Source organism: Magnolia sinica, chromosome 18 (assembly GCF_029962835.1).
Source record: "Magnolia sinica isolate HGM2019 chromosome 18, MsV1, whole genome shotgun sequence".
In the NCBI taxonomy this organism is placed as follows: domain Eukaryota; kingdom Viridiplantae; phylum Streptophyta; class Magnoliopsida; order Magnoliales; family Magnoliaceae; genus Magnolia; species Magnolia sinica.
Window position 1 is genome coordinate 39,859,901 of NC_080590.1, and position 14,872 is coordinate 39,874,772.

At 42.8% G+C, this 14,872-nt stretch overlaps 1 protein-coding gene across 3 annotated transcripts in view; it reads right to left on the reverse strand.

Moving 5' to 3' along the window:
• Positions 1 to 7,380, reverse strand: part of LOC131233918 (D-2-hydroxyglutarate dehydrogenase, mitochondrial) — a 64,258-nt gene extending 56,878 nt beyond the window's left edge. Inside the window, exon 1 of one of the 3 annotated variants that reach the window (XM_058230776.1) lies at positions 7,058 to 7,377. In XM_058230776.1, coding sequence (XP_058086759.1) covers positions 7,058 to 7,175 — 118 coding nt within the window. In that variant the 5' untranslated portion in view covers positions 7,176 to 7,377. Of the gene's footprint in view, positions 1 to 7,057 lie in introns of all 3 variants that reach the window. The other 2 variants (XM_058230775.1, XM_058230777.1) reach the window with 2 other exon arrangements.
• Between the last annotated feature and the right edge of the window lie 7,492 nt (positions 7,381 to 14,872).

Here is a 14,872-nt window from a genome sequence, read left to right on the forward strand (position 1 = left end):
CTTCATTGAAGCGGTGGGAGCATGGCTCGAGCAGACCGACAAGACGGAGGTTCTGGTTTCACTACGACAGTACGCAGAGTCGATAGGATCTTATTGGTAGGAAACCATTTTAGGGGGAGTTTGATCTCGGCAATATGCGAATGAGAGAACTAGCGGATCCTAGGGTGGGAAACGCCTGTCTTAGATAAGTCCTCGCCATTAATCTGTTGGCAGAGGGGTTGATGTAGGACAATTAACCACTTGCTCTAAAAGCTCAAACTATTAGAGTATGGCGAATTAATCCTTTTATCTTATAGCTCAGGCCCCATATCTCATGGGTTAGGACCTCAGCCGAACCCCCCTCATGGGCCCCAAATCACATGGGTACCACCTCACATGGGCCGCCCACCCCGAGTGTGTCCCTGCATCCCACAAGCTACCCCACTCGAGCCTGGTGTGAAATGCGCATTAATCACCCCCGGTGAGGAGTCTTGAACACGAGACCTCCCCCATGGGCCCGGCCCACCCCGAGTGTGACCCTACATCCCATAGGCAACCCCACTCGAGCCCAGTATGAAAATGCCCCTGCATTAGGGGTGTGCGGAACTCTTGCTACGAGAATTTACATTCAGAAGAAGAAATTGTTACTGATACCGAAGATGGTGTCTATAGTTGTCAGCGATGTCAAAGTGGTCGTGTTGTTTAGGTAAGAGCCAAGCGACGCCAACCTCCATTGTCTGGTAGTTGGTAGTAAGGGTGGTGTTAGGTCAAAGGTGAAGCAAAGAGGAGGAAGCGTTAGGAATGAGGATGAAGATGTACAATTAGGTTGGTTAGGTATGACACGCATAGGACGCCGATTGATGGGCAGGGAAAGGTGGAAATGTGTCAGGTGGAAGAGTGCCAAGTGTCCTACCGCTTGATAGCAACAAGGGAGAAGCGTCATCAAAGGAGGACACATGTATAAAGGAGATAGAGGGTAGCACAAATTTTAATTCAAGTGGGACATGTGTCCCATCTCTTAACAATGCCGAGGAGCTAAGAGAATCAATGGAAGCCAAATGTCTGAAGGGTGCAACAGATGGAGCACTAGGGAAGAGGGGGAAGACACGTGTCAAGGTCGATGGCTCTAAGGGTGACATTGTCGGCTCATGCATTGGTGGTTTTACATGTGATCTCTCCCCTGCTAAGGACACGTGTGCATGATAACTTAAGCAATGAAACGTGTGAGCTAAGGTCAATTGGGGCCGATTTGTCTCTCTATTCCAGATGAGCTTGGGGGAAGGGAGAAAATTGAAGCATCCACTCTTTCAAAGAGTCTCTTCGTTGAAGGCAGGAATCAGAGAGATGGTCACAAGTGACACATCCAAGGAAGTGAGGGCAGCATGCGAGGTCAACTAGGAAGGCATTGCTATTCAAGATGACTAGAGTGCGGGGGAAGCAGAGCTGGTGGAGCCTCTCCTCATTGAAGATATGCCTATTATAGCTTTAGATATCTCACCTTTACAAACCTCAATGTGCAGTAATGAGGAGGTTTGTCTCCCACTCGTTAGATGAACTAGCAGAGACTGTGTAACGTGTGTAAGTGATCCAGGGTTCAATCCCTGGTAATATTACCTTTCAAAAAAAAAAAAAGTGACGAGGAGGTTTAGCGTTCAGAGAGGGCTATGGCATCTGAGTTAAAAACTCATCAGAGAGGAAGATAGTCACATTCCAATGGCGAAGGGTATGTGCTAGATAAGGGATGCAATGGGGCATGTGGAGAGGTAGGTAGGAGTGATGTTCAGGGAGTATGAGGAAATTTATTTAGCTTTGTTCCAGTTTGTTGAAGAGAGGGATTACCAAAAAGTTCAGGCCTTTAGACAGATCGAATGCTCAGGGCAACAAAAGGGAGAAGGGAACTGAAAGGCCTTGTTTACTCAATTAACTATGAGGTAGGATTTGCATATAAAAGTGGGGAGAAGAGGACATTTGCAAGCATAATAGAGCATAGATTGTCACGTTGCAAGAGACTAAAATGCACCATTTGAATCAAAAGGTTGTTGGCACATTATGGGGCGGGAAGATGAAAGATTGGGTGGCATTGGATGCTAAAGATGTGGCTGGAGGTGTGGTGGTGATTTGGGACGCCAACACCCAGTCGAAGGAAGAATGGTGGTGTGGCCAATATTCAATTTAGTCCTCAAGGATGTGGCTTCGAGGTTTCTGTGGGCTTTCATTGCGGTGTATGGCCCAATTGCGCCAAGCCAACAACTCTTTTATGGGAAGACTTGGATGCAACTTTTTGGGAAATGGGAGTTGTCGTGGTGCATGGTGGGGAGACTTTAATTTCATTAGGTTCTCCTTTGAAAAATCTTCAGGTGGTTGTATCACCCATAGCATGAGAGACTTCTTGGAGTGGGTACAAAGGAATGAGCTCGTTGACCTGCCAATGGAAGACATAAGTTTTCTTGGTCAAATTAGTCAAATGGGCAAGATGGGAATGTCAGGCCGAAGCTGGATCGATTTTTTTAGTCTTCGGAATGGATGGAAAGATTTCCCCTTGTGAGGCATCGTGGCTTTCTGAGGCCAACATCAGACCATTGCCCGATTTTGGAGGTAAACCAGGACAATTGGGGACCTAGGCCATTTAGATTCAAGTTGTCATGGCTTGAAGTGGGTGGATTTACTGAGTTGATGAGAGAGTGGTAGGCCTCTTTCGTGGTGGTAGGTCACCCCAATTTACATTATTCCAAAATTTGAAGCTTCTCAAAGGCAAGCTCAGCCGGTGGTAAAAGGAGGTGCTCATGAGTCGGGATCAAGAGATGGGAGTTATTCTTAGTGAAATCCAAGCACTTGATGTCAAGGAAGAGGGGATGGAGCTCTCGAAGGATGAGAAAGCTATGAGGGATTCTCTTTCTCTTGAATACAAAAAACCCCCTAAAGAAAGAAGAAATCAAATCGAAGCAGCGGTCTAGAGCCACATGTATTAAGGAGGGAGATAGTAACACAAGGTTCTTCCATGAGATAACTAGCGTAAGGGCATGAAATAACAAGATTCACAGTGTGGTGGTAGAGGGGGTAAGGTTGGCAGAAACATCGAAGGTTTGTGATGCTATAGTTTGATTCTATGAACACATCCTTTTTTAGGAATGGTAGGATAGGCCGAGACTTGATAATCTTACTTTCCTGACGATTCCTGCTAAAGAGGCAGAGATGTCCTTGAGAAACCGGTCTCCAAGGAGGTAAAGGCAATAGTGGATGCTTTGGGGAGGGACATGGCGCCGAGGCCAGATGGGTTTCCCTTGGCGTTTTTTCCAGATTTTTAGGGAGTTGGTGAAAGAGGATGTGATAGGCTTCATCATCAAATTCTTCAATAATAGTTGGCTTGGGTGCCTCGTTCATTGCCTTAATATTGAAGAAAGAGGAAGCAGAATGTTTGAAGGATTTCAAGCCTAGCTCCTTACAAAACTCTTGCAAAAATCTTGGCCACCAAGTTACAATCAACTCTCAAGCATGTCATTTCCAGGGCTCGAATCAAGGGGCATTTGTGGAGTGTAGACAAATTTTGGATAGCATATTGATCGCTCACTAGAGCATTGATGCCCATTGCAAGGAATGCAAAAAAGGTATTGTTTGCAAGATCGACAAGAAAAGCGTACAATCATGTTAAGTGGGACTTCTTATACTACGTGTTGGGTTGAATTGGTTGCAGTGTGAGAGGGAGGGAGTGGATCCAAGCATGTATCAAGTTGGCAAGGTTCTCAATTCTAGTCAATGGGTCACCCAATGGGTTCTTTAAATCTTCTAGAGGTCTCAGTCATGGGGATCAGTTGTCACCTTTCTTATTTGTGGTGGTTGTGGATACCCTACGCAAGCTGCCAGACAAGGGGTTAATAGTGGCACTTTAAGTGGATTCAAGGTGGACAAAAGGGATTTTCAAATTTTCCACCTTTAATTTGTCAATGATAATCACTTGTTCTACGAAGTTAAAGCATCTAAGGTGAATAAGGAAGATCATTCGGTGTTTCAAGGGGATGTTAGGCAATACTCAATTTGGTCCTTTATGGTTTGCTTCATCGGTCTTCATCAAGTGATGAAAAAGCGAACACCTCTTTCCCATGGTCCCATTGGGTTCCCCCTAAGGTTGCAACATTGGCATGGTTGGTGGGTAGGAAGAAGGTGCTTTTGGTTAATAATTTGCAAAAGAGGAAGGTAATGTTCAACAATGTTTGCCTCCTTTGTATGTTTAATCAAGAGTCAGTAAAGAACCTTTTTCATTCACTGCTCCTTCACTACAGAGTTTTTGGGAGAAATTCTTATGTTCCTTTGGATTGTCATGGGTGATACCGAAGTCAATTGAGGGGTTCTTGCTCTCTTAGCACAAAGAAGGGGTTGGGAAAAAAGGGTGGAAGTTATGGAGATTGGCGTTATTAGTCGATCTTTGGGCATTATGGGCGGAGAGGAATGACCAATGTTTTCACAACTACAATGGAGTAGCGGCAAAGGACTTTAAGGTGGGCAAAGCTAGATGTAACGAATTGGACTTCGAACTCTTTAGTTCTAGGAGATTGTTCTCTTTCTTTTGTTTCTTGAGTTGCTTTGTAATTCTTAAATCGAAATATATATATATATATATATATATATATATATATTTTTTTTTTGTATGTATTGAAAGGTGCTCACCATTCTTAAATCGAAACCTTATAAGGTGTTCAATGTTTTTGCATATGATTGTGTAGCCATGGAAAGGTAGTTCTCTCATAAAGGGCTAGTCGTGGAAAGGAGAAGATCGACAAGGTGCTCGCCATTTTTCCTATGACAATGTAGTCACAAAAAGGCAGTTCTATTATGGTGTTAGTTGTGGAAAGGAGAAGATCAGATGTTTTTAGTGGAGAATGGCGGTGTTTCCATGAATTTTCAAGGGATGTATTCGTAGGAAGAAAAGCAGTGATGTCCTATTAAAGTGGAGATTGTTTAGGTTAATGGCCCATTACTTTGGCTTTAAGTGAGGGGCATTTTCCCGAGGGCCAAATGTCTTTTCACTCATCTATCCAAGTTAGGGCATATCATAAAATCTAGAGAGATGTTGTTCTCTTTAGAGCCCAGAGGATTTTTCCTTGTGCTCGCAAGATGGAGAGGAGAGAGTTTCTCCCAAGGGGAGAGCATTCTCCAAGGAATTCTTCTCATGGATCTACAAGGTGGAAAGAAGAGGTGGGATATTTTCCCAGAGGTTCTCTTGGTGTTTGAGAAGATGTGCGAGATGTTTATGCTTGTACATTGTGTGTGAGCAAATGCTTTTCTTGTGTCTTGTTGTTGGGAGAAGGAACTATTCTCAACCACACACACACAACAATATCGAAATCATAAAGAAAACAAAAAGAAGATGCAAACCACAACACAGATTTACGTAGTTCCCTTTAGGTACGTCCACATATTCATACTGATCCACTAAGCTCAAAGGCAAAAAAATGAAGAAGCAATACAACCACATCTCTCTCTTTCTCACAATAGAATATATGTGAAATTACAAAAGTGCCCTCCGGGCGGGAGCTGTTAGGAAGATATGGGATTTAAATTTTAAGAAAAATTAGGTTTTCCACATCTTGTTTTTCTCTTTGTTATTTTAGTCCCACATTAGGAAACTAATGCCTTATATTAGAATCCTCCACTTATATTTGTATTGAGAACCAAGAGAGTGCAATGGGTGCAACCTCACACACACGCGCGGGCCGTGGCCATAGTCGTGGTCATGACAAGGTGCGGCATAGTGCGGTGCGGTGCGGTGTGTCTTTGATCAGACTCTTCTTTGGTTTTGGCAATAATGGCACTCCCATGCACATAAGGACAAAGAGCCGCCATATACCGACATAATAATTAATGAGTCACATGTGCCGACATGCATTTAATGCGTCGTCCTCATGCTCCTAGAGCCCAACACCTGTCTGGTGAGCTCTATAAGTTCAACTTCCTTCTTCTCAGAAAACATACAAAAATCTTTCTGCTCCTCCTCTCATTTTCTTTCTGATTCTCACTACAATCTTTATTGGCCAAACTTTTGAACAAGCTTGGATTCGCAAGGTTGAGATAGAGTGTGCACTAGATCCTAACCGTTCATCCACTTGAGGAGAGTTGTTGTATCCCAGGGGCAGAATTGTTGGAACTCAATGCATCAAGGACCTTCCTTATGGGGGAAAATCTATCTTTAAGACGGCGTCTAAACATGCTTCAGCTCTCTAGATAAATTCTCTATTCCTCTTTATTTCAATATCTTATTTTTCATTGTTGCATCTCTGTATTACAACCAGCAGGAGCTACGCCTCGAGACCCCAAGTAATGGGGTGCCGCCACTTGTGACCTCCAGCGAGCTCGGCATAGAGCTTGACCCGCGACAGTGCTGACTAGATGAAAAGTACATCTCTAATGATCAGGCTCCACAAATCCTAGCATTGTACTCCCCTTATATTATGGTGGAATGATTTGCCGATGATTTCCCATGGATGTAAACACAATGTGATGAACTGCATATATCGTCTCTTTCTCTACTTATTTTAGGTATGCCAAAATTTATGGTAATGGATATTTCACATTGTCTTCATATGATCGCCCACACACAGTCATGTGATTCCGCAAGGGGGAGCTCAGCTCGTTTCCTGCATTGGTGATGGTGAGTTCCTGGTTTTCACCACTACACAAGATCATTCAGAGATAAACCATAAAATTCTATATAGGATATCTCATACCAGGAAATCATTCAATAGGCATTCCTACCGAACTTCCCTAACAACATACCTTCCACCACACCTGTTACAGGGGAACTGTGAATCCAAACCATCCATCCAGTGGACCCTACCGTGGATGGCTAACAGTTCAGAAACCACACTGATCATGGCAAACCTACCCGTAATTTTTTTCCCGCCAAATTTTGACCGTTAGCTACTAACCTTTGCCATCATCAATTTAAAGTTCATCAAGAGTACGTCTAGGATAGCCTGATTCCTACCCAATCATTTCCGTTTCACAATTCACATGACTAATTTCCAAAAAGAAAAATAATAAGCCCTTTTTTTAATCGGTTGGGAATTGAATCGAGAGAACTTACCTAAACTTGAACGCGGGTTTGAAATCTCGGATTCGAATCCAGATAGCCGACCGAAAAGGCTTCTACACGAGCGTTTCATGAAATGATGTGAGAACAGTGAGATTCTCCATATCTCCATTTGTGTAGAGAGAGGATTCGAGGTATTGCTTCTTTTTTTTTTTTTTTTTTCTCTTTTTCTTTTTCTTTTTTTTTTTAACTGTTGCAGATGAATTAACAGATGACCGTCGAACCGGGACTGCGCGAGCCTGACTTGCGCGGGCACGCCAGGTTGCGCAAACTGAACTCCACGTGGGACAAGAATGCTTCCGATCCACCCCGTACGTCAGGTTCAGAGAGTCACGCTCTAGCCATGGATCAATCGAATACAAAACATAGGTGGGCCACACAATAGAAAACAGTGTAAATTTATTCTTAAAAACTCCAAATTCATGTGGTGTGGCCCACATGAGCCTTGTAATGTCCTGATTTTCGAGGATCCATTTATCCCGATGTAGTACTTCATATGATTGGATTGGATGGCATATGAAAGTTTGGTGGATCATCCGGACCATTCATACCGCAACGTGTGATGGCTTGCCCATCTCGAAAACTGAAGCTATGCCATCGCTGCCGTATATCACTCCAAATCCTCTAAGAACATCCAAGCTACCATCCAAGACACTTTCATAGAAGTGGATGTCCAAGACACTTTCATAGAAGTGGAGGTGTAGGACCTCGGTTTTTCGTATCTCTTTCTGGTTGTATACGTGTCTCGTTTGGCATAGGCACGGTTAGCAGGCAGTAGCTCCCGTTGATATAGTACAAGTTTCCAGATGATCGGAGTCCGTTGGACCCGAAACTCCCAACATATTGACCGCGCGGTCGTTCCAAACTTAGTATTATTCACCGTGCTTCAATGAGATAGACGGTTAAGGCGTGAGAGCACCCTACTTATAGAATAAGCAACCGTTATTGGGCTAGGTCCATTGAGCTTAGGCCCATGTGAGCTAAAGCCCACCTTCTAGAACCTAGAATTCTACACCACTTCGGACCAACACAAGACAAAATAGTATTATGCAAACACAAAGTAATAAAATTTCCGTGGTACCTTTTGAAACTAATCATTACTCATCTCATGTTTATTAACACATTACCCATCTCATGCATTCAATGCATGCCATTTTGAGTTTCACATCACCCACACCAGCCAATCCCAACACATCATCTATCCACGTTACATCATAATCACTTTCCACCATTCCAACTACCTAGGGGTGTACATCGAGTCAAACCAAGTTGAGTTGGCCTCAACTCAACTCGGCTCCGCCGCTAGCTGACCTCAGCTCAAAATCGGCTCGGCTCAGTCCTCGAGCCTGACTGGCTAGCTCGGCTCGGTTCGGTCAGCGACTCGAGCGAGTTCGAGCCAAGATTGAGTTGAGTTCGCCTGTGCAGCATTTCCACAAACACCCGAACTACACCTTCAAAATCTCATTGTTTGTAAAACAGTGATAATGGTTTTACATGTATTTTATCAAACACCTTCTGAGCAACATAAAAACCAAGAAAAAATGGGTATTTGTTTCATGTACATACCTTCCTTGCCACCAGTCACACTTCGTTGGGTCATTTAATCAAACACTTGGTGAGCATTGCTCGAGCTCGGATTAGGGTTTAGGAGAGGAAGACCAAGGTGAGAACCTGAGATAGGAGGGAGAGACTAGAGAGAGAGGGAAGAAGACCGGAAGAGGGGAGCTCGAGCTCCGGTTAGGGTTTAGGGGCACCGAGTAAGGGAAAGGGCCAAAGGGGTAAGGGTTCGTGCGGTCGAATGAGGGAAAAGGAGTAAAGGTAGGGTTTTTTTTTTTTTTGAAGGGTATATATACCCCTACACCGAGTCGAGCCTAATGAAATCGAGTTGAGCCGAGTTCGAGCTGGATTCGATCCGAGTCGAGTCGAGTTGGGGCAAGCTCGAACTCATTTTTGAGCTCCAAAAATCAACTCGACTCGGTTCGAACTCAGCTTCGAACCGAGTTAAGTCGAGCTTTTTCGAGTCGAGTCGAGCGAGCCAACCGAGCTAGCTCAGTTCGTGTACACCCCTACAACTACCAATGCATGTCAAGACACCATCTATCATGGCCAATAAATGCCCAGAGTCCATCCACCTCACTATCCACCGTTCACTCCATATAACACATCTATACCTTCCCTTTAGCACTAATAGGTTCAAAAAGTGTCACATAAGCTCTACATCAGCCCCATTTTCTATAAAAGAGTAGGCTATCTCTCTTGCACTTTCCCTTTCACTACTTAGCAAAAAATCCAACAACATAAAGAGAGAGAGAGAGAGAGAGAGAGAGAGAGAGAGAGAGAGAGAGAGAGAGGCCAAGGTGTGGCCCATCTAGCCAAGGGAGGACCTCATCATCTAGGCTTTCTCATCAATCCATCAGGTGGGTCATCACCATCTTTTCCCTTATTTTTTTCTTCTTTTCCTCCTTCATACAAAGGAGTGGGGCCCACAACCCCTAGGACCCCATGATGTATGTATTTTTTTTTATCCTTGCTATCGAGGAAGGACAACAAGTGGGCCACAAGTCATGAGACCAACTATGATGTATGTGTTTTATCCTTGTTGTCCAAGAAGGATAGCAGATGGTTCATTCTTCTTCTTCTTTTTATCTTCATATCTTAAATGTGCATTAAAGTGGGCCTCGTCATGCAAATATGGTGATGTTTTGGTGGCCCAAAAAGCACACCTAAGTGGGTCATCCATTTATGGAAACAATGGGAGTGGATCCACCATTGAAAATTATCCAAGGAGGGGGCCATCTTAGTACAATGTGTTGTATATCAAATCTATCCAGTGCAATGGTCAGCACTAATACCTTTCTAGACGGACTAGATTTATGGGGCCTATAGATATCTGATAGATCCCAAAATTTGTGTGATGATAGTAGATTTGATGGACCATTTATGTACCAAATTTAGGATCAATCCAATTTGTTTTACTACTCTATCTTATCTATGAAATTTGGACCAATTCGTTGTCCAATGCAATGTCGGCACTAATACCCTTCTGAACATACCAAATTTGTGGGGTTCATAGATATCTAATTGCTCCCAATTTTTGTATGATGATACCATATTTGATAAAACATGTTTGTACCAAATCTTGGGTCAATCTATCTGTCTAAACCCTTCATTTGATTAATGTAATGATGAACAAGTTTGTTTTCTAGTGCAGTGGTTAGCATCAATATTCTTCTAAACAAACAAGATTTATGGGATCCACAAATATCCAATTGGTCTCAAATTTTGTATAATAATATTATATTTGATAGAGCATTTTTGTACCAAATTTGGGATAAATCTAATCTATCTAACACCTTCATTGATTAATGCAATCCCGATTAAGTTTGTTGTCGAGTACAGTAATAAGCATTGATACTCTTCTGAACGGACTAGATTTGTGGGGTCCATGGATATCTAATTGGTCCTAATTTTTGTGCAACAATCATAGACTTAATAGAGCAATGTATGTCTTTTATCTACTTTGTCAAGTAGTGGACCACACACCAGGAGACAATGTAGTTGGACAGCTATTATTGAAACCTTCTTTGGGCCCATTGGCCAGACCTGTTGTCCACGGACAGCATGTTTTGCACACTTTCCAGGTCAACTAGGGCCAACCATGTGGGAGTCACTTTATGTATGTTGTACCCATGTCATACATATGTTTTGGCAGCCCATGATGAGGTGTGGGCCCTGGCTTGCTGCTGCACACACTCCCAATGTATGCATTAGAAATCCATGTTGTCCATTTGGTTACCATCACAGTTGTACCACATCTAGTGTATGTATGTTATACCTATGCCACTAGAATATATGCAATGCCCCAAAACCCGGCATCAGGTACGAAGACTCATATCCCGAATTCGAGGGGGTTAACTAAATGTTAAACGCATTTTCTAATACCAACTCTGAGCTTTTAGAGAAAGTAGTTTTTTGACAAGGTATTAGAGCGAAAGGTCTTGTGTTCAAATCCTGGGAGCAACAAATATGCCTTGGTAATATATTCTCCCACGGGGGGCCAAGAACCTAGCCTGTTTATGGTGTGAGTATCCCTCCACCCTTGCCCAGTAGTTCTGGTGTAGAGTTCCATCCCACACATGCAGGGCGTGTTGGGCTGTTAAGTCCCTTGATATAGATTGATACACCATCCTCCAACAACTCGAGCTTTCAAAGCAACTAGTTGTTTGACAATTCAAATAGCTCTTAGGGTGCCTATCTTGACTTTTATATATATATATATATATATATATATATATATATATATATATATATATATGGGTAGAAATTTCAAAATCTTAAATTAAATTTCAATGCTTGTGAATTGTGTATGCACCTAAAAGCTGTCTATGAGTCCAAAAACTATGTACCAGGAAGAAGAAAAAAAAAAAAACTATCAAAGATTATAAAGCCAAATTGTCAAAAAAAAATAAAACATGTTAAACTTGAACATTGGGGTCTCACGTCGCATGTATACTATCGAATATGTCCAATAGGTTTACCAAGCCATTATCAACAACAAAAAAAAAAGTACCAGCTAATCCAATCATTAGGCCACACCATAAATAAAGGCAATGTATAACAGCCCCAAGACCTCTAAATTCATGTGTCCCACCTAATAATTGGATATGTTGAGATTCAGACACCTTAACAAACTCAGATCAACCCGCACCTAGAAGTCATTGTGCATGTACACACTGGAATGGGTTAATAGAAAGCCAGCTCTTCCCACGAGGTCATTAATGCATTGTAGTATGATGTAACAGAAAGATCCCCTTGCTTAAACATAGCAAGGTGCCGCTTCAATTGAGAAATTGGGGAATCATGGCTTTTTGTATACAGTTGTGCAACATGATCCCAAATTAGTTTTGCCGAGTTTAGAAACTTGAGACTCGAGCGGATGGATGTCTGGCTCCATAGAGTTTATTAGCAATGACATAACCATTTCATTGTTAGCGCTCCATTCAGCATATTACTTTCTTCGATTACAAAAGCACCCGATCTCCCTTTGCGATGCACAAACCCTTGAGAAAAACCCTTCCCAAGCCCTTACAAGTATTTAGAACCCCTTTCACCTCACAAACCTTTGCCCGTAGAGAGAAAACACTCGTCTTAACTAGCCCTTATCGTGATCAAACTTAAATACCTTGATTTTTGTTGTAACATGTAGAGTTGGACTGAATGTAACATTCAGTTAGACTGAACCAACTCAATTGCACCTTTTGATTAAATAAAAAAAGTACAAATCATCACAACATGCAACCTAAGAATCCAACAATTTTTTTTATCGAACCAAATCAGACTTCGGTTGAGTCGAACCAGGACATCTTTACATGGTAGATTGGCAGAATCTAAGGCATCCTGCACAACAATCTTCACCTTGATTTGCATTCTACCGAGTCACCCTGAAGACTTCCCGTACAACCTCCACCTTGAGTGTAGACCACTCCCTACATTCTCCACTTGGAATACAGATCCACCTGCACCCTTATGCAAGGGTGCCCAATCTCATCAATGGCTAGTGAAATGGAACACAGATCTGCTCGCACCCTTATACAAGGGTGCCCAATCTCATCAATGGCTAGTGAAATTAATCAAGCCCATGCAGTGCTTGAACTTCTCTATGATCACTGACGTTGTCAACATGTCCACGACATTCTCATCCATATAAATCTTCTGAAACAAAATCTCTCCTAAAGTAATGAGCTCCTATATCTTATGGAGCCTCACGTTGATGTCCTTGGTTCTCGCTTGATATACCTGATTCATCACCCGATGGATAGTACTTTGACTATCGCAATGTAATTGAATCACATCTTGCTACAACTCGAGTTCTTTTATCAGACCTTTCAACCACAATGCATCCTTTAACACCTCCATCACAGCCATGTATTCTGCTTCGGTTGTAGACAACGCTATTGTCGATTATAGCGTACACTCCAACATACCGATGTACTTATTAATATGAAAACATATCTAGTAATGAACCTCATATTGTCTAGATCACCTGCATAATCCGAATCCATGTACCCTACAACTCCATTCGAAGCTCCATGCCCCCCAAAGTATAGGGTTGTGATGTAGTAATAAACTCGGTAAGACCGAGGTCGAATCCCAAGGGACTGAAACCTATACGTTATCTGAAACTAGGTAGAAATAGAACTAGCCTAAGATGAAATCTAAATCAAATATAAATTGATGAATAATGGTGAGAGATTAATGTAAAACTTAAGAGAAATCAGAGATAAGAAACTAGGGATTCAGAGGATCCACTTGTAGAGATCAGGGAGATCTTATGCCTGCTTCAAAAATCATGGAAATTAAACTGAACTTCCTCTGATATAATTTTAAAGAGATGAAAGGTATATGAATTAGAATGGATTCCATCACCAAACCATGCCCAGGAGACAAAGCAAACAACAGAATTAAACTAATTACCAACCAATCAACATGCTATGAAGGTTAGGAAGGGTACCGTCAACCGACCATGCCCAGGAGACGATGGTGAACAACAGGGCTTCCTGACGTTATAAACATAAAAGGAAAGGAACATGCTCAAAGCTATCACAGACCCATTGTAATTTTAGTCACAATAGACCATTAAAAACTAAAAACATTCCCTTCATTAAACTAAAATTAACATCAGTTCATAAACATGAATCCAAAACGTAAAATCACCCCATCACGCTACAAGCTTCACCTCTTAGCCCTAGCTTAGAGGTTTATCCCAACATGATTGGACTAGATCTCTCAAAAATCATAATAAAACCAAACTAGTAAAGAAAACAAAAAAACTTTACTATCTCCTTGTCTCTCTGCTCCACGTCCAAGCCTCTAGCCGTCTCTCTCTCTCTCTCTCTCTCTTCTCTTACTTATAGGCAGCAACAAGAGGAGTTAGGTCCGTGGAGAGATTGGCAGCCCTCTGGCCTGTTTCCGCAGTTCGAACTTCAAGAAGAACCGGACTCTCCTTTGCGCAGCCTTATGTATAACCAGTTACATTTGGGATTGGCTAGGACGCTGATCGTCCCTGCTTTTAGATCTGTCTTTATGGCTAGGGTCAACCCTGGCCTGGGCTTCACTTGGATGGTTCGGATCACTAATCCGATCACAGGCAGTGGCCCACAATCGGCCGGAAGTTCCGGATTTCCCGGACGAGAAAACAGAGCGCATAATCATTACGTTGTGATGATGGTGGGGTCCACAATCAGTTTTAAATGAGGAATCCAAGCCGTCCACCTAATTTCTCTCAGAATTTCGGTCAGGAAAGAGTGATTTTTTTCCGTCCGATGATGCGGCCCACAGAATTATCACCTGACCGTTGGTTCTGCGTCCGAACGACTGAAATCTGCTCCATGCTTCTTCTAGGGAAACTTCCACCTAGGTGAGGATCACGCCCTCCCTCTTGACTCAATGGACAGTTCAGATGGATGATTTGGATGAAAGGTGGGCCTCACTACTCAACTCATAGCGTCTGGTTCTCATGGACGCTGCTGCGTAATGAGCGGCACCTGGTCAGCCCCACGACCTCGGTCCAGTGCAGCGCGGGAGTGCACCGCCTGTGCACTCGCACGATCCCAGGTGGAGTCCACTGTGATGTTCGTAGAGAATCCGCTCCATTTATTCATTTTTTTCACCTCATTTACGAAGTTGAGTCCAAAATTGAAGCGTATCCAGAACTCAGGTGGGCCCCAAATCAAGGGTTTATGGGCTGATCTGTCCGTTGGGACACTTGCACAAGGATTGAACGGATGAAATTCGACGTGTACGGTTAAT